Consider the following 21,418-nt stretch of genomic DNA (forward strand, 5'->3'; position numbering starts at 1 on the left):
ATTTGACAAAGGATGCATGAACATACAATGGAGTCATGACAGTCTCTTCAACAAATGGTGTTGGGAAAATTGGACAGATACATGCAAAAAAATGAAACTAGATCACCAACTTACACCATACACACAAATAAACTCAAAATGGATACAGGATTAAAACATAAGATGGGAAACCATAAAAATACTACAGGAATTCACAGGCAGCAAAATCTCAGACATTTGCCGAAAGAATTTCTTCACTGATACTGCCTCTAGGGCAATGGAAGCTAAAGAGAAAATAAACAAATGGGACTATATCAAAATAAAAAAGCTTTTTCACAGCAAAAGAAACTATCAACAAGAAATCCCACTGTATGGGGATTTAATCTCCAACATCTACAGCTTATACAACTTAATAAAAGGAAGATAAATGATCCAATAAAGAAATGGGCAAGGTACCTAAATAGAATCTTTTCAAAATAAGACAGAAAAAAGGCCAAGAGGCACATGAAAACATGCTCAAAGTCACTAACTATCCGAGAGATGCAAATCAAAATGGCAATGTGGTACCATCGGCCAGAATGGCTATCATCAACAAATCAATAAACAAATGTTGGCAAGGATGCAGAGAAAAAGGAACCCTCGTGCATTGTTGGTGGGAATGCAGACTGGTGCAACCACTGTGGAGAACAGTATGGAGTTTCCTCAAAAAACTGAAAATGGAATTCTCATTTGACCCAGTAAACCCACTCCTAGGAATGTATCCTAAAGAAACTGGAAACACCAATAAGAAAGGATATATGCACCCTTATGTTCATAGCAGCACAATTTATAATAGCTAGGATTTGGAAACAGCCTAGGTGCCCATCAGCAGATGACTGGATCAGAAAACTATGGTACATCTACACAATGGAATACTATGCTGCCATAAAAAAGAAGGAATTCTTACCATTTGCAGCAACCTGGAATGAATAGGAGAACATCATGCTAAGTGAAAAAATCCAGTCAATGAAAGAAAAATACCACATGATCTCACTCATTTATGGATAATAGAGAAAATTATAAACTGTTGAACAAAAAGATAGATATAGAGGCAGTAAAGCATCAGACAAAATGTCAAATTACAGCGGGAAGGTTAGGGAGAGGTAAGGGAGATAAGAGATCAACCAAAAGACTTGTGTGCATGCATATAAGCATAACCAATGGATGTAAAACTCTGGGGGGTGAGGGCATGCATGGTAGTGGGGTAGGGGGGACAGTGGTAAGATTTGTACACATATAATACCTTAATAAAAAAATGAAAAAAAACACACATAAAAAGTGTGCTAATTCCATGAGATGACCTCTATAAAATTACATGTGACACTATTCACTTTGTAAAGCAGGAAGTTGAGATTTTCTCCATTGAAAAGAAAAGAGACTTCAAGGAGGGAAGATAGTGGCGGAATAGATGGATGTGTCCTGAGCCTTTTCCTGGAGGAGCAGCTGAAACTAGTGGAATTCAGCCCGAATTTGGTGGGGAGATGCAGCTGGTGAGATATTTTGCACTGGGAAGGGCATAATAAGTCCCTGGAAGGAAGAAAACAACTCTGAGACCATGTGGATTCCGGCAACAGAGAGGAAGTGACAGGACTATTCCAACCATAAAGATAGAAGAGAAGCAGTTCACTGCCAATGCCCTGCCATAATAGCAGTCAGCAGCTGTGTATCACTGCAGGTTGCTCAGGACCAAACCAGAGAGGGTCTGACCTGCATTACCACCATTTGTCCACCATCCTGAACTGAAATATCATTGCTGACATATACACTTAAGGAACTATTTGATATTGAAATTGGGACTCAAAAGAACTGTTGGCCTAGAAAGAAATTCACTACAAACTGATTCATTTGCCTCTCAGCATAACCATTATTGCTTGTCTCATTTTTGATTCTTATAAGTATATTTCCAGTAGGACATGATCTCATTCATCTAGGGGAAATGGTGAACAACATAGACTGATGAACAAGAACAGATCCAGAGATAAGGAGCCATGGGTCAGACTGTTGGACCTCAAAGGGAGGGTGGGGATAAAAGGGAGAGATCAACCAAAGGACTTGTGTGCATACATATGAGCCTAACTAGTGGTCAAGGACAATAGGGGGGTGGGGGATTGGAATGGGGGGTTGAGGACAAATATGTGATACCTTAATCAATAAAGAAATTTTTTTAAAAAGAAAAAGATTTACAGAATCTCCATGTTTCCAAACTTTAAAACCCAAGTCTTAAAATCTGGAAATATTTATTCTTGGTTTCTGTCCATAAAATTGCAAATTAAATCCTCAGGATTAATATATATATATATATATATATATATATATATATATATATATATATATATATATATATATTTGGCGGGGAGCAAAAATCTTAATTGCACTTCCACAATCATAAACACAATGGATTGTGCATACTACAGATAATGTGGTTCATTTGCATAAACTTCAATAGTTTCTTTTTTTAGAGGTTCTCTGAAATCCTCTGAGATAAAATTTTCCAAGTCTTGGGATGATATATTTTCTTTGTGAAGAAATTTCATATTCCATATGACACTTTGGGGACAATGTAGTTGATCATTAGTAGGCAGAGAAACATGGATTCTAACTCTGGTTTTATCAGTTACTAGCCATGCAACCTTATGTAAATCAATCTTTCTAAGCTCCAGTTTTCTCACTTATAAGACAGAAGTGAGAATACCTATTGTAGGTATTGTAGACTGTGTGCTACTGTAAGGATCAAATAAATGTTTAGTGCTATGCTTGGCACAGGCAAGTGCTCCCTAAGAGCTGAACTACAGGGTGTGGGAGCCTCATCTGTCTTGTTTACCATCACAAGTGCCTAGGGACAGTACTGGCATAAAACAGACAATTAATATTTGCCAAGTGAATAAATAAAACAATGTCATTATATTTGGTGATATGAAAACCCTTATGTTGTTGCATGATAGTTCCCTCCTTTTTATTTTTATTAATTAATGTTTTTAAAATCCTATAAAGTGACTTAAGTGCTCTATGTTTTACAGAAAAGTCAGAGTGGCTTCAGAGAGGTGAATCTTGGCTCCAGACCCACAGGAATGGATCCTGTGCTTAAAACACCACTGGCTTGTATTTCAGAGGCCATGTCTGAGTCTAAGGAAAATTCTCACACAATAAATATATACTACAGAAGTATATGTGTATTAAGTATTAGCAATATGTTTTTCCCCCTCTTCCTTGTAGGATATCAGTGGAGCTCAGTATAGATAGACAAAATAATTCCAATAGGAATAAAAAATTAGGCTTAAATGAACTTTTCCTTTAATTAGCTTGCTGTTGTCCTTGAGAATAAGTTCTTTCTGTATAGGCTAGTTTGGTTAGCCCATGCACAGAATTAATGTTTGAAAAAAGCAGTTGAAGAGCTATAAAAATAATCTATAATAAAAAAAAACATAATATGCTAATTAGACTGGACATCCTTCCAAATGAAGCAGGAGGGAAGCCAGTGCCAGCAGCCAGAAAAAAAAAAAGGCCTATGCTTGCACAAATTTTGTGCATCAGGCCTCTAGCTTAAAATAGAAAACTATAATATTTTTCTAATAAAAGGAGGCAAAAATATTAGATTATGTTTTGTCTTTTTGTTTTGTACTTCTAGAATCTCTGAATTTTCCTTTAGATCATTGGTCTTTGATGGGGAAAAAGGGTTTATTTCCATTTTAATCATAGAATATAAGTTATAGGACACAAGGTAAAGGACCAACGACCAAATATAGGTAGATTCTTACTTTATTAACTACCATTATGAACCTTAGTTCTCTAGAATAAGATTATTCCTTTGGTTGGGTTGTAAGCTCTTAGCAGCCAAGTTTTGTATACGTGGATATAAAGACTGCTATTGAATGAGAAGTCCCTGTTTCTTCCTTTCTTCCTATCTTCTTTCCTTCCTTCCTTCCTTCCTTCCTTCCTTCCTTCCTTCCTTCCTTCCTTCCTTCCTTCCTTCCTTCCTTCTCTTTCTTTCTTGCTTTCTACTTTTTGTTAATCTTCATCTGAGGATATTTTTCCTATTGATTTTTAGAGAGAGTGGAATGGAGGGTGAAAGACAGAGATAAAGAAATATTGATGTGAGAGAAACACATCAATTGGTAACCTCCAGTATGCACCCTGACCAGGGACAAGTTGGCAACCAAGATACGTGCTCTTGACCAGAATTGAACCCATGACCATTCAGTCTGCAGGCCAACAATCTATCCATTGAGCCAAACTGGCTAGGGCAGAGGTCCTTTTTAATAGAGTCTTTCATAAGTCCATTCATTGAGAAGTCTGTTTAACAATGTGTTTTCATTTTGGTGAAATATTTATACGGTATCTGCACTTAATTACCTCACGAGGTTGAATAGTTGAATATTCTTAATAAAATATGAGAGATTTCCCCCCCAAAATATTGAACTGTCCACTTCAGTGTATTTTAAATCCATACACATTATAAGCCATCTTACCTAATAATAGAGAAACATGTAAATTGACGACGCCTCTGCTATGCACACAGCCAATCAGAGTAAGTATGCAAATTAACATGAGAGAGAGAGAGAGAGAGAGAGAGAGAGAGAGAGAGCACTTTCCTGTAAGATATTCTATATAATAAATAATAAAGATGTAATATGCAAATGGTCGTTATTCCGTGAAGTGTAATGACTGACCATATAATCATGAATCAGTAGGAAAGTGGGGCAGTGAGCTACACGTAGGCAGTGAAGAGCTACAGGAGGTAGCAGGGCAGTAAGCTATGAGGGCGGAGCAGGGGAGCATGGAGGAAACTACAGAAGGGCAGGGCAGTGGGTGGAGAGCTACAGGAGAGTGGCAGCAAGCTACTGGCTACAAGCAGGGCAGAGAGCTATAGGAGGGGGCAGTGCAGCAAGTTATGAGGGGGGCAAAAGGGGCGGAGGGAGCTACAGAAGGGCAGGGCAGCAGGCAGAGAGCTACTGGAGGGCAGCAGAGAGCTACTGGAGAGCTACTGGCGCACGGATTCATACACGAGCTACTAGTACACTAATTATTGGACATTGAATAAAAATTGTTCTCTGGTTGTTATGGCTGTAAAATTATAGGAAGGATACAAATTAAGAAGTTTAAGCACAACTCTGATTTTCTTCTTCAAATTATTCATATACCATGACAGTTCATAGTGGGTGAGTAGTTTGGTCATCCTGCAAGATTTAAAGTCCAGAGTGGTATCCCACTATTTATCAAAACCTCTCTTGAACCAACAGCAAGGAAGTACTTGTCATTGTCCTCTTCCACAGTCCTTAATTATAAATACTCACAAAGTAATCAACAAAGCATTTTGGGCAATAGCTTAAATACTATTAAGACTATCTTCCATTGTGTGTTATATGTGCATGTGGCTGAGGAGTGGTGTGAACTTCCAAACTAAATATACCTCTAGAATATAATATATCTCTATCATCTCTATATTGGGGCCCTAGCTTCTATCTAAAGGAATTTTACTTTCAAGGACAATGCTGATGTTCTTCTCTTCTAGTTAAAATAGGGTTCTAATTCTAATCCCAACTATAGTAGCTCACATGGAAATTATGGGAAGCTTTTGGCAATCAGTGACTCTTACCCTTCTAAATTAGTATTGAATGACATAGAAAGCTATGACTGTGAAATTCTTTTTTACATAAAATGGAACCCAAGGTCTTTTGGTGTTGAAAACATTCCTGTAAAAATTCCATATCTGGCCTATTAAAAAAGAAACCCTAAGCCATTTTTTAAATGAAGGGGGTATTTTCAACTTTAAGATGAAACCACTAAGTCCTGCTAAGTAGCTAGCAAAGTAAAGGATGTATAAGAGAAAAAAATGTTAAAGAAAGAAGGGAAAGAAGGAAGGAAGGGATGGAGTGAAGGAAGAAGAAAGGGTGGGAGGGAAGGAGAGGGGGAGAGAAGGAGGGAAGAAAGGGAGGAAAGAGGGAAAAGAGGCAGTAGGAAGTGAGAGAAAAAGGGTTCATGAATCCCACAGGGAGAAGCAATTACCCGAAACAAAGTACTACAAATCAGTGGCAAACAAAAATTACAGCATCTTATCAGTGAGTCAGCAATAAAGGGGTGCTTTATTTATCTCAGGTAAGAAGTGATCCAGAAAACTAGTGGGCTCATGAAACAAGAGATGAAAAGGAGATAGCAGATATACCAGATAACTTTTCTTATGTAAGTCACTCCTATGTCTACTATATCTTTTGTGGTAGGCAATGGGTCAGAAGTCAATGGCAAATGTGCAAGAGACTCTGGTTCCAAGCAACAAACTAGAAGTCACAAGCATAATGACTGGAACTAAGTGATACAGTTACCAGGATTCATCCTCTGCAAAACTATTTAGTTTGTAAAGATTGTTTTGTTTTTGTTTCCCTTCCCCTCTACTGTTCTGTTACCCATTCCTGCTCCTCTAAATGTGCAGGGTGCTCATGCTCTAACTCTTTCAAAATCTTCTGTGAAAAAGAAGTGCTATGAAAACCATACACCTAATGGTAGAGTGTGAGTAAGGAGGATAGATTGTACCAAAATTCCATTTTAAGGACCACTTCTAATTGTATAATAAAAATATGTTTCTGTTATAGAAACTTCAGATTATTAGTCTAACAGATGGGAGAGATGTTGGGTCAGAAAGGCTCCCTGCCACCTTTGAAATCAGGGGTGCTTTCATATAACACCCTGACCAGACTTGACTTCTGAAAGAAATCAAAGGGAAAAATTATTGTACATCTAATGAAAACCTGGAACCTGTTATCCTGGATAATCATTGTGCAAAAGGGGTCTGGGAACTACACACTGATGAGTGTCTAGTACTTTAGTAGGCAAGCTGAAAGAATCTTTAATAAATGCTGGCCTCCTGAACATTGAGGCTGGAGTGGTAACAGGATTTCTGTAAAGAGAAATCATGTATGATCTTCCATGAATCTTTTCCTTGGGGCTAAACTCACTGTTAAAATGCTTCTAATTAATTTTGATACCAAGGCTAATTTTAAATATGAATTATCATAGAACTTAAAATATTTTTCCTTATCATATCGTAGGAACTAGTTAAGAGACAGAGAAAAAAAGAAAATATAGGGGAGAAACAGATATTTTTGTAACTGAAGAAGGGTAAGTAGTAGACTTCCTTGGGGATAGCCACTGGGAAATCCTCAAGTCTGTCGATGACACACAGCATTTCCAGGAAGTGAAGTACCAAGCTCATGGGTGCTTAAGGAACGTCTCAGGAGGTTTTATGATCTGCACCTGGGCTTCAAATAGGGGCATACATAAGGTAGCCCATTTAGGAAGGGCCAATATTACAAACTACTAATGTAGGATGATGAGTGCTGACCTTTCAATGAAGATCCAGGACAGAACTCTAAGAAACTGTGCACAAAGCACTGAGGAGAACAACCTAGTTTCCTGTTATAGCATAAAAAAATGGTAACAAAATGTTGGGCACTCTCAAGAAGGGGATTAAGAGAAAAACAAAATAATTCTCCTTTTACACAGAACCACAGGGACATCTTCATTGGTGAAGTTACACAAGCAGCTATGATTTGCACGTCAATAGCAGAACAGAGCCTAAGGTGAACAAAAAAAGGTCAATTAAAACCATCAATATCCTGCTCAAAAAAAAAAAAAAAAAAAAGACCTTTTCAGTCCAACAATATAGAGGTAGCCAGGGGACATGATCAAAAACCTAAAGAGGCTAGAGCTGCTGCATGATTACTTGGCCTAACAAGTGTCTTCAGCTAAGAAACACCTTTGGACATAAATTTTTTTATTTCTTATTTAATTTATCTTTATTGTTGAAAGCATTACAGATGTTATTTATTTATTTATTTATTTATTTATTTATTTTTACCTTTTTTTTTCCTTTATTGATTAAGGTATTACATATGTGTCCTTATCCCCCCATCCCCCACCATGTCCTCACTCCCTTGGTGTCTGTGTCCATTGGTTAGGCTTATATACATGCATACAAGTCCTATGGTTGATCTCTTCCCCTTACCCCCACCATCCCCAGCCTTTCCTCTGAGATTTGACAGTCTGATCGATGCTTCTCTGTCTCTGGATCTGTTTTTGTTCATCGGTTTATGTTCTTCATTATATTCCACAAATGAGTGAGATCTATGTGATATTTATCTTTCTCTGACTAGCTAATTACACTTAGCATAATGCTCTCCAGTTCTATCCATACTGTTGCAAATGGTAAGAATTCTTTCTTTTTTTTTACCGCAGCATAGTATTCCATTGTGTAGATTTACCACGGGTTTTTAATTCACTCATCTGCTGACGGGTACTTAGGCGGTTTCCAAATCTTAGCTATGGTGAATTGTGCTGCCATGGACATAGGGGTGCATATATTCTTTCTGATTGGTGTTTTAGTTTCTTGGCATATATTTCTACAAGTTGGATCACTGGGTCAAATGGGAGTTCCATTTTTAGTTTTTTGAGGAAACTCTATACTGTTTCTCCACAGTGGCTGCACCAGTTTGCATTACCACCAGCAGTGCACGAGAGTTCCCTTTTCTCTGTATCCTCATCAGCACTTGTCATTTGTTGATTTGTTGATGATAGCCATTCTGCAGGTGTGAGATGATACCACATTGTCATTTTGATTTGCAAAGAAAGCATCAACAAACAATAAGAAAGCCCACAGCATGGGAGAACATAAATGCCAGTGTTATCATCAGTAAGTGTTTAATCTCCGACATTTACAGGGAACTCATACAACGTAATAAAAGGAAAATAAACAACCCAATAAAAAAAAATGGGCAACTGACCTAAAAGATACTTTTCGAAAGAGGACATAAGGAAGTTCAAGAGACATATGAAAACACGCTCAAAGTCACTAATCATCCAAGAGATGTCTTTTATTTTTTAATACTTCTACTTTATTTATACAACTGCCAGTGAGTGATGATGACCAGTGCAGAGTCCTTTGGGAAGTCCCTGTTTCTAGTAGAGTTTGGGAGAAATCTAAGCCCAGTGAGAGAAGGATCAAAAGCGCCTTAATCCCTATTACTTATCTTGAGTAATGTTGACTTGCTGACTTCTAGTCAGACTCACTTTCTCTACTGCCAATGTCAGCAATGAATTTATACCTGACCAATCTCAAATTTTAAAATATGATTTTAAAGAGGGAGGGAAGAAAGGAGAGAGAGAGAGAGAGAGAGAGAGAGAGAGAGAGAGAGAGAGAGAGAGACCAGTTGTCTCCCATCATGCCCTAACATAGATATGTGCCCTTACCAGGAATCGGACTTGTGACTTTCTGGTGCACGAGACAATGCTCTAACCAATTGAGCCCCACCGGACAGGGCCAACCTCAATTTTTATGAATATGAGTAGAGTGCCTGCCACCCTTCTCACATTCTGTAAGGCTTTTCATCCCCAATGGCCTAAACATTGGCAACAAACTGCCTACCAGTGGCTATAATTTAATATAATAACCATAAGGTAAAAAGAACAGATTTCTGACCCCTAGTTTAACACAGCAAATAGAACTGAAGAACTCATAATAAAAAACTCTAATATTCACACTAGTGGATGGAAGCAGATCTACATAACAGCGAACCCAAAAGGACCTTCCCAGGCTAATGAGATTATACACATGCAGGTTTTAGCTTAGAAAGTAATAGATAAGATACTTCAAAGGCAGCCTAGAAGCTCTGGTTTGAGGATGGTCTTAGTCTTATGGGGTAGCTCATAAGATCAAACCAAGAATGTGCCTCTGGCCTAAACACTTGGCTCTCCTAAACAGAAGATGGTTATCTGATACATTAAGGATAATGAACAGTGTACAAAAGCTACATAAATATACAGTACCTTTCCCCCCACAAATTGTTTTTTGAAAACAATAATTCTGTAAGATTGGGGTCATTTCATCTTACAGAAATGTAATACAGTTGTTACTGGCTCAGCATTACTACCATACCTTTCATAGATGTGGTGATACTTCTCATCTTGTATGCCATCTTGAATGGGAACATTCACACTGTAGTACTGTCCCTTCCCTAGGCCAACATCAGTCACATCACCTGTTCCTGTAAAAGAGAGGGGTACCATGAATAGTTTTAAGAACATGAGAATTAGAAAAGTTGAAGGATTCTCTGATTGGAATTCAGAAGGCCAGAAGGTGAAATAGAGCACTATCCTGTGATAGTTTTTCTAAGGGAATGAATTAAAATAATATGGAGAAGTGACTGTTGAAGACAATGTTGGGGAGCAGAAAAATTATAAGAAAATTGGAAAACCTTAGATTCATTCTGGCTGAGGGAAAAAAAAGATTAACTCCTGTACTTCACTTTCCATATGTCTAAGAGTAACATAGTATTAATATATCATGTAATTATCAGGATGTAGGGAATTCCACAGGATATCTGATAGTACATTAAGTATAAGTAAGCTATCTATTGGCTGTCCATAAAAGTCAGCTGTAATAAGAAATGGCATCACATTCCTCTTATCATTATCACCTGAAATGACTTGTCTTAAATTTTTGCTTAAAGTTGCACCAATAAGGTAATAATAGCATTGAACTATCCAAATATAAGAAATGTATAAAAGAACTGTAGTATATTATTCCTCAAATGTAATACTGAGCATACAGTTCATTTGCCTGGGAAAAATCCTGGGGAGAATTTGTGCAGGGACACCGTGATGACTTGGGAGGTGAAATTGCATTGTGTTTATTTTTTAACCCTTTTAAAAAAATGTGACCAGTATAAACATTAGGCATTATATAGTGAAAATCCAATTGTAAACTGCGTGCCTCCATACCTCTGCACTTCACTTCTGCACCTCTATGATACAGATTTGGTTATAAATGCAGTTCTCTCAAAGTGTGTACTAGGTAACTTACAGTACATACAATATTTGTAGCTAAAACATAGAAGACTAAAAATAGTCATGTACTTGTCCCTTAATAGTAGCTGGGAAATAGATGGGGGGAAATTTTTCTTTAAAAAGACTCCGCTTTCCATTTAAACAGAATAAGAAAATGAATAAGCAGTCAGCAGCTGTGCGTTGCTGCAGGTTGCCCAGGACCAAACCAGAGAGGATCGGACCTGCATTACCACCATCTGTCTATCATCCAGATATCATTGTTGGCATGTACATATAAGGAACTATTTGACACTGAAACTGAGTCTCAGAACTGTTGGACACTGAAATTGGGACTCAAACGTTTTTTGTTAAAATATATTTATTTCTAGTCTGCAGATGCAAGATTTTTCAAAAAAAAGAAATGGGAGAAAAATAGTTATAAAGAACCATTGAACAGACTGTCAAACTATAGAGGGAAGGCAAGGGAGGTTGGGGGCGGGGGGGGGCTATAAGAGATCAACCAAAAGACTTATATGCATGCATATAAACATAACCAATGGATACAAGAAACTGCGGGGGGGGGGGGAGGTGAAGGCATATGCAGAGGGGTAAGGGAGGCTGAGGGGAGGTCGGGCGGGGGGGGAAGGAGACATATGTACTACTATTTGTAATCCTTCAAATAATAAAAAAAAAAAGGGGGAGAAAAAGAAAATGAATAGAGACCTGGGAGATAATAGATGTAATTCTTAAAAGCCACTACTTATTCAGATAAACACACTGCCCACCTCTACACCTTTCTTCCCTGAATCACATATTGTCAGATAATCCCTCTGTAAAATGGAAGGAATACTATTAGCAAATTTTTGCCATATACTCATTTATACTTCAAATAAAGAAATTGTCTCTGTGTTTACTTAATGCATTCAGTCTTCATTAGAGATTGACTGTGACCTTAAAGAATAGGAGTTCTCTGACCCAGATGCAGGTTGTTAGTTAATTTTAGATTGCAAAAGGCCAGGCCATTCATATACAAATCCTCTGTGCACAGCTTGGGTGGGGTTGTAAATTGGATGAGGAGGGGTCTCAGGGAATCACCAGGGTGGAGCAAACAGCAATGACTGACTGTCAGCCCTGCCCCGAATAGATCTCCAGTCTCTGTGTCCCATGGCCCTGTGCAGGAATGATGATCGCTGCAAGCACCTCTGAGAGAAAGTAGCCCTCACATTCTGGCCCGATGCCAGACAGTCCAGTTTCTCCCTGTATGAGTCTGGGTCCCCAGAGTCTTGCCAGGAACTGGAGTTCAGAGCAGTCAAGAGCTTTTATCTCTCTTCTGATTGAAAAAGACTACAGCATACCCAGTTGCCAGCCCTTTTCTGTGCATGCCTCCGTACCTCTGCACTTCACTTCTGCATCTTTGTACATCTTACTGGACTCAATGCGCTTTTCTCTTCCCTTTTAGTTGTAGAATTTCCATTCAGCCAGTCTTCCTGTGGTTCTGGATGATATTTATTTTGTCTTTTAGTTGTAGTTTTGATATGGTTGTGTACGGCAGCAAGTTCAGATGTTTACCTATGCTGCCATCTTGGTTCTCTCCACCTTTTCTTATACTTAGTACCTATTTGTATCTCTTCTCACAAAAAAAACCCACCATTAGGAATTGTTAGAAAATTCTACTTTGCTCAGGCAGATAGGTGGAGGGTATGGGGCTTGGTGTGAATAAGAAGAATGGTAGGTAGTTGAAGAAAGAAGGTGAGGACAGGTATGAGTACAGTGAAGCCACCATAAAATGCTAGTTATGAAATCATGGGAGATTTAAAGTAAACTGAATGTGTAAGAATTTGGAGGTGGAGCAGGGGTCACAGGAAAGGAGGTGCTGAAGAGGGGAAATAAACTGAAATGAAACACACCATAAAAGTTGGCTAAAACAGGAAACTCTAAATGGTGTAGAAATAACACTGCAAATGGAAAAAATGGTTTCAGGTGACAGTCATTCTTACATGGTTCAACAGAGTTGATGCTATTCTTAAACTCTGATACTACTAGTTTGAATTTCATAATAATTCATGCATTCAACAAATATTTTCCTGAACTTCTACTATAACGCATGCATAATTCTGTTTGTTCAAGCCATTGTTTAGGACAGAAAGAAGTACACAATTTGATCTCTATTTTGGATAAACTGAAAGTTTCTACATGATAAGACATAGAAAGCTTAAAGAATTAATAGTATAAGACAATATATAATTAAATATCAAATCAGTAATATAAAAAATACAGTTGAGTAGGGGAGAAAACACTTGAGCTGGAGTGTTCAGAGCAAATCAGATACTCTTGAAACTTGAACTATGTAGAACTTGTAGGTCCAAAAGGGGAGGAAAAAACAAAACTAAGTTAGAAAAAGTGATGCCAAATCATGGAAGTGGGTGCAGTGAGATATGTTTGGTGATTATTCAGTAGATAAGCCTGCATAGCAACTTGTGAGAGAGAAGGTAGGAATAAGAGGTGAGGCCTCTTTGAGGCAGGCCTCAAAAGACAGGGTAAAAAGTGTGGACTTTACCATGAAGACCACTGCTTTTCAAAGTGTGGGCTGTGTAACAACTTGGGTGTTGTTAAAATGTTGATTCCCAGATTCCATACCAGGCCTATTATATCTAAATATTTGGTGGATATGGCCCAGAAGTCTGCATTTTAACACAAACTTCCCCCAGGTCATTTTGATATACATTTGAGTTTGAGAACCATTGCTATGGGCCAAGGGTTAGTAAACCAAGTGGCTACATGGTAAATATTTTAGGCTTTCCAAACTACATGGTCTCTATTGCATCCCCTTCTTCCTTAACAATCTTGTAAAAATATTTAAAAAATCATCCTGAGCTAGCTGGTCATACAAAAACAAGCCGTGGGCCAAATGTTACCCTTGTTATAGATGATAAGGAGCATCTGAAGATATTTTTTTAGCAAGGTTGTGTTTTTCACTGGCGGAGTGTTCAGATATTCAGTAGACATTGATCTTAAAGTAGTACCCTGATTGTTTTAACCCTTCTCTCTTCTCTCGGTTACCTTTAATTTTCTGTCATCATCTCATGCTAGCATCCATCTAGATGAATTACCTGGGGAGGTTTCCCCTGACAATTTCTTCCTTCTTTATCTATTTTGGCAGCAAAGCTGACTCTAGTCTCTATCATATATTATTTTCCCCTCTCTTGTCTTGATTATCCCTAGCAACAGGGAAGTAGCAATTCTTGATGTAGGATAGGGGAGGAAACTCCTTTAACTAATTTTACTAGGTAAGTGTTCCTAGATCAATGGAGATAGGTGCAACCCACATGATTTGTTAAAGAAACAGAATGTGGGTAACTGTCACTGAAGCTCCACATTGTAGATCGAAAGTTCAGAGGAGGGTTGGCTGCATCATTTCAGTGAAGTCTTCAAAGAAGAAATTAATGAAGTTAAAGCAAATTGTTAATGATTCTGCTGCTATTAAAAGTTAGAGAAGATGCCCTAGGTTTGTTTGCACAGGACTAAATATTTTAGCAATTCAAAAACAGTGGAACAGATTTTGACTGCTATGTAAGTTGGTATCCCTATTGGTGAAAAATTCACAATGATATTTCATCATGTACCCATTCTGATCTTGAGAGAAGTATAAAGACTGTCAGCTCTAACTACAGATTTCACTAAGAACATGTGAAAGTGACCTAAGGGAGGTTACTGAGCACTGGAGTAAACACTAGGTAATATTCCCACTTCTTATCATTTTCTACTGAAGAGCTTTGCTATTGGAAGAGATGAGAGGGGAGGATAAAAGAACCTGGTATATTAAAGCAGTAGCTTCATCAGCAAAGGAGGAATTGCATCAGTTAGAAGAATCTCTACCTATTTTAGGATTCTCAATTAGGAAACTTTCAATTGCAACAGGCATTTCTCCTTTTATCAGCCACCTAGAAGCAACTTTATCCTAACAGCAAAGCACCCTTGAAAGTGAAGGGCTTACCATCTCCATGGTGTAGATCCAAATCCACATAGAGCATACGGTCAAATTTCCATTGCAATAGTAATATTCCCAGGACAACATAATTGAGATAACAAAAACCAGATGCTTCATCTTTGCAAGAAAATAAGTTGCTGCAGCCAACAGCCAAAAGCAATCCAAGGGAGTTTTTAATGCCAAAGGATCTAACCCTGGAGATCTATTCCCTTTCAATTCCCCTTTATTTTTATTTTTATTTTTATTTTTTTATTAAATTATTATCTGTGTACATATTTTAACATTACCCCCCCTCCCATACATACCCTCCCTCCCCAGAGTTTTGTGTCCATTGGTTGTACTTATATGCATGTATACAAGTCCTTTGGTTGATCTCTTATCTCCCCCAGATCTCCCTACTCTCCCCGCTGTAATTTTACAGTCTGCTTGATGCTTTACTGTCTTTATATCTGACTTTTGGTTTGTCAGTTTATAATGTTCAATTCCCCTTTATTTTTAGAAAAACAAAAATCTACCTACAAAGATTGTATAGTAAATACGTCAGAATGATCAAGGAATGAAGTGTCTTAGTAAACTAAATATTCAGGTTGATTGGTAATATTTTACATGTAGAATCACAGATTTTCAAAGAATTAGAATGTTATAACTATATTCAACAAAACAGAACCCTTCTCCAATTATTCAGTAATCATTAAAAAATTGAAGTACCATGGAGTAATCATAATGATTATCACTTAGAGGACTCTAAGAAAGCTAGAGTCTAGAGGAGGCCTTAAAGACAATCTTGCTCAGCCAGATGTAGAAGATGTTGGAGATTGGATTCTCTGTATTGAACCTATGATATAACCTAAAGTTGTTTTTGTTTTAAGTAAGGCTTGGCACTTTCTGATCATAAAAGCAAAGTGTAGAATCTCCTGGGCAGCATAATGTGGTTACCTTTCTGTAAATGTAATTATTACAATGCAGACTAAAGCGGCCTCTTCTAAAGTTATTTTGTTTCCTTCACTAAAATTGTCTTCATTTACAATACTGGTGTCTTTTAATATTTTTGCTATTTGTGATACTGTGTTACTTTACCCTCTTGTAAACATTAATCTACTCTTTTATTATACTTCCATTAAGCCTTTTTGAGTAGATAGAAAACAACATTTTTTATTACCAAAAGTTTATTATAGAGAAGAGAAACCAAGATGGTGGCATAGGTAAACACCTAAACTGCTGACTCACACAAAAATATTAAAACTACAACTAAAAGACAAAATGGACACCATCCAGAAACACAGGAAAGCTGGCTGAGTGGAAATTATACAATTAGAAGGAAAGAGGAAAGTACATGGAGACTCAGAGGGGCTGCAAAAGGCTGAGGTACGAATACAAGCGCACGGAGAGGACGGGCGACTGACTGCATGGATGGCTGAGTGCACAGCTGGCTTTTTAAAGTGGGAGGGAGATGGAACTTCTGACTGTGCTGAACTCTAGTCCCAGGCTAGACTCAGGAAACCCAGACTCATTCAGGGGAATCTGAACTGTCAGGAAAAGAGAAAACACATAAAGACTAAGGGAAGCTGTGGAAGGCAGAGGTCCGGAGGCACACGCACAGAGAGAATTGACTGCTGAGTGCACGGACAGCTGAGTACACAGCTGGCTTTCTAAAGTATCGATAGGAGGGAGACAGAAGCTCCCAACTACGCTGAACTCCAGATACGGGCGAGTTTCTGGGAAACCAGACTCATTTGGAAAGGAACTTGACTGTCCAGCAGTGGGCAAAACTCGAGGGCAGCTTTTTCTCAGAGGTGCTTTCAGCGATTACTGAGGGACACTGAGACCCAGGGGCCTCATAGGGAAGGGCTGACAGGAAGCCAGGGCTGTCTGCTCTGCCCTCAGACTCTGCCCCATCCAAGCTGAACACAGAGGCTTTTGCAAGTCTTCTCCAATAAGGGTGTCTCCAGCACAGAAGTTCTCCCAGCATAGACACAGCTGATCCTCACAGCCATTTGGCCTGGAGGTCAATTCCTCCCAGTGATTCCAACAATAATCAAGATTTAACTACAACAAGGCTGTGCACACAGTCTACAAAGAAGTGCACCAAAAGTGTCCACTTCAGGTACCTGGGGGAGGCTGAGCCACTGGGCCCTATAGGAAACTTAGCACACAAAGCTACTCTACCAACTCAGGGAAGCAGCGAAAATGTGAAGTCATAGTAATAGATCACAAATGAAAGAAATAAAGGAAAGCAAAAGACTAGATATAGAGTTCAAAATCACAGTTATAGGGTTTTTCAAGAATTTCCTAGAAAATGCTGATAAATTTATCAAGAACCTCGAGGATATGAAAAAGGACCAACTAGAAATTAAACATACACTGACTAAAATAAAACATATTATACAGAGACCTAACAGCAGACAAGAAGACCACAAGAAACAAGTCAAAGATTTGAAATACAAAGAAGCAAAAAATAGTCCTCCAAAAAGGCAAAAAGAAAAAAGAATCCAAAAATTTGAAGATAGTGTAAGGAGCCTCTGGGACAACCTCAAACATACCAACATCCAAATAATGGGGGTGCCAGAAGAAGAGAGAGAGCAAGATACTGAAAACCTATTTGAAGAAATAATCACAGAAAACTTCTCCCACCTGGTGAAAGAAATAGACTTACAAGTCCAGGAAGTGCACAGAACCCCAAACAAAAGGAATCCAAAGAGGACCACACCAAGACACATCATAATTAAAATGCCAAGAGCAAAAAAAGACAAAGGGAAAATATTAAAAGCAGCAAGAGAAAAACAGTTAATTACCTATAAGGGAGCATCCATACAATTGACAGTTTATTTCTCAACAGAAACTATGCATACCAGGTAGGAATGTCAACAAATATAAGTGATGAATATCAAGAACCTACAACCAAGATTACTCTACCCAACCAAGCTGACATTTAGAATTGAATCAACACCAAACCAGTATTATATGAAAAGCTGAAAGGTATTCTTGAAGAAGAGAAGGAAGAAAAAGGTAAAGATAAAAGTTATGAACAGCAAATAGATATTTATCAATAAGTGAATCTAAAAATTAAGTGAATAAAATATCTGATGAACAGAATAAACTGGTGAATATAATAGAATCAGGGGCATAGAAAGGGAGTGGGCAATTCTTGGGGGAAAAGGTGTGTGGGGAGTGTGGGAAGAGACTGGATTAAAATTGTAGACCTTGGATGAGGACAGTGGGGGGAGGTAAGGGCAGAGGGTGGGTAGGAACCAGGTGGAGGGGAGCTATGGGGGGAACAAGAGGAACAATTGTAATAACCTGAACAATAAAGATTTATTACATTTAAAAAATAGAAAAAAAATAATTTATTTTCATGGCCTTGTAATAAGTGTTTCAGTTTATTTTGCTTCCCCTGGCTTAAAATATCCAGCCCCTCTTCCCCCCTAATTTCTCTTATATGTTACTTGAAATGAAATTCCAAGCATGAGCATCATTTAACATGTCATATTTATTATTATGAGATTACATGAACTTTCCAATGCCTACACAATACATAGACTTCATGAAATCTCTTCCAGTATAATGTTTCATATTCTGAATAATGCCGTGGTTCACAGGCTGAATCAAAGAGACAGGTATATTGGTGAGCAGGAGGTTGTTAAAAATATCACTAGACATTGATTTTGCACATAAAGATGAACTCAACTATACCAAAATAATAGCTTGGCCATACATGTGAAACCAGGGAGAAACCAATTAGAGAAAAATATTCATTCATCTGTGAATTTTCATAGGAGTGAACCATGTGACTTTGAATGTTCTTGGATGCTATTTTCAAATTCTGAAAAGCATATATCTTATAAGTCTACTGTCTTAGCACATCAAAAAAGAAATAATTTGTTTTCCTGCTGAATATGAATAACTTTTGGGTAGGTGGAATGGAATATTAAGTGTTAGGCAAAAAGAGGAGGAAGATGAAGAGGAGGAGAAATAGAAAACAATAGAAGACATACTTCTTTCCCTCAGAGAACCTACAATTAAATTATGGAGATAAGTCATAAGCATAGAAAAACATAATAAAAGAAAAAAGGCAAGCAGAAGTAATATGGCATATAAAGAATACAGAGAAATTCTATAGGAAAAAATTGACAAAGCAGAGTAATCTCACTACAGTATTAAACTTTTATGAGCCTTCTAGAAATCTAAAAATCATACAACTACATATAAGAAGTGGTTAAGACCCCTACCCTTCAACCCCACTTTAATGTTCTGAAAAAATACTTAACTGCAAAGGACCACATTGCCCTCACATATTCCATAGGAAGAACCATCTTTATGTTTCCTCATGACTTCTATAAGACTCATGGATGACTTCCTAGTTTACCTGCCTCTATAAAAACTCCTGGGTCCTACAACTAAATAAAAGGAAGATGAAGGATCCAATTAAAAAATGGGCAATGGACCTAAATAGAATATTTTCAAAAGAAGACAGAAGGAAGGCCAAAAGGCACATGAAAACATGTTCAAAGTCACTAATTGTCCGAGAGGTGCAAATCAAAACAACAATGCAGTACCATCTCACACCTGTAAGAATGGCCAACATCAACAGATCAACAAACGACAAGTGTTGGCGAGGTTGCAGAGAAAAAGGAACCCTCGTGCACTGCTGGTGGGAATGCAGACTGGTGCAACCACTGTGGAGAACACTGTGGAGTTTCCTCAAAAAACTGAAGATGGAACTCCCATTTGACCCAGTAATCCCACTCCTAGGAATATATCCCAAGAAACTAGAAACACCAATCAGAAAGGATATATGCACCCCTATGTTCATAGCAGCACAATCTACAATAGCCAGAATTTGGAAACAGCCTAGATGCCCGTCAGCAGATGATTGGATCCAAAAACTATGGTACATCTACACAATGGAATACTATGCTGCCATAAAAAAGAAGGAATTCTCATAATTTGCAGCAACCTGGATGGAATTTGAGAACATCATGCTGAGGGAAATAAGCCAGTCAATGAAAGAGAAACACCACATGACCTCACTCATTTGTGGATGATAAAGAACATTATAAACTGATGAACCAAGAGACAGATATAGAGACAGTAAAGCAACAGGCAGACTGTCAAATTACAGTGGGGAGGGGAGGAAGATCTGGGGGAGATAATAGATCAACCGAAGGACTTGTGTACATACATATAAGTACAACCAATGGACATAAAACTCTGGGGAGGAAGGGTATGTATGGGAGAGAGGGAGGGGGGCAAAAAAATCAATAAAATATATTTTTAAAAAAACCAAAAACAAAAAACTCCTGGGTCCTTTTCTCTTCTTTGAGATGTTCTTCAAAAATGAACATTCTCCTTATGGCAATAGTCTGGATGGTGATGATGATGATGATGATGATGATGATGATGATGTCTGGAATTCAGAGAGGCTATTGGGTGTAATAATTTCCTAATATTTTCTTAAATTTATGGAACTAATTCTTATTTATTTATACAATAGAAATAAATGTTTGAGTAAACAGGATATTCCTAAAATTCCCAGAAAATAAGGAAACTGAATTTTCAAGACTTTTAATGTGTTTTTAAAAAAGTATTTATATAACAGCAAACTCAGAGAGTGATGCCAGAGAAATGGTAGTGTGAAAGGTTTGAACAACTATAATTGAACAAAGGATTGCCTATTCTAGACATAAACACATCTGAGAGATTTGTGCATTAAAACATTTGAGGGTGGGCAAGTCTGAGTTAGCATGGGAGGAGGGAAAGAAGAAGGGCAGAGATAAGGTGCCACAGATGTAGCTGGAAGCTTTCTATAGGTCTTGGGAGAAGGGAGTAGTCAAGTGGCCACTGGCACTCTCTTCAGCCCAAATGAGCAGATAAATACTGTGAGTATTCCTGCAGGGCTGAGCAGTAGGCACTGTGGATAAACCCAGTTACCTGGGCAGAGACAGAGCACAGAGGTAAGGCCACAGTTGTCTGAAGGCTGCCATTTCCATGCACAAAAACAAAGCCATATAGCCTGGCTCCTTCCCACAGCTCCCCTACCTTAACCCTCCCAGAGCAAGCAGCAGGCCCCAGAAGAAGTGGTAACAGTCAGTGTTGGGCTACAGAGCACGTTATCTGCAGCCCTGAGTACTGGAGAAGCAGAAATATTTTTCCGTGTGTGTGTGTGTGTGTGTGTGTGTGTGTTGGGTTGGGGGGGCACACTGTAAATCTGAGTGACAGGGGTGAAGAAGCTGAGTTCTGGCAGTTGCCACTACTAGGAGGAGAACAAAGCCACAAATAAACCAAATGGCCTCTCCTAGCTCATCCCACTCATACCTTTTGTGGCTGCACTGCTGGAAGAGTGGTTGCAGGGGATATTGCTGGGATTTCACAGGCTCAGAAATCCACTGCTTACAATATTCCCTCACAGGAGTGGTTCCCTGAATGACCTGGGTCACTCCCACTGTGATACTGCACAGATGAGACACCCACCTCCACAGGAATACTAGGTATTTTCCACTCTCTACAAAGATCCAAGAGCTAGAGCAGTGCACGAGAAACTAAAAAACTTGCACTTCAGAGCCACCTACAGGAAAACAAAAGGAAGATTTCCTATCAACCTAC

General features: G+C 38.3%; 1 protein-coding gene across 1 annotated transcript in view; it reads right to left on the reverse strand.

The window, feature by feature from the left end:
- The window catches only part of HDAC8 (histone deacetylase 8), a gene marked incomplete at its 3' end in the record, with an annotated part of 329,092 nt that overhangs the window by 244,227 nt on the left and 63,447 nt on the right, over positions 1–21,418 (reverse strand). Inside the window, 3 exon segments of the mRNA XM_084869700.1 lie at positions 9,941–10,049; positions 10,625–10,669; positions 14,804–14,955. Coding sequence (XP_084725826.1) covers positions 9,941–10,049; positions 10,625–10,669; positions 14,804–14,955 — 306 coding nt within the window.

Source organism: Pipistrellus hanaki (genome assembly GCF_964339955.1).
Source record: "Pipistrellus hanaki genome assembly, chromosome: X".
NCBI classification, from domain to species: domain Eukaryota; kingdom Metazoa; phylum Chordata; class Mammalia; order Chiroptera; family Vespertilionidae; genus Pipistrellus; species Pipistrellus hanaki.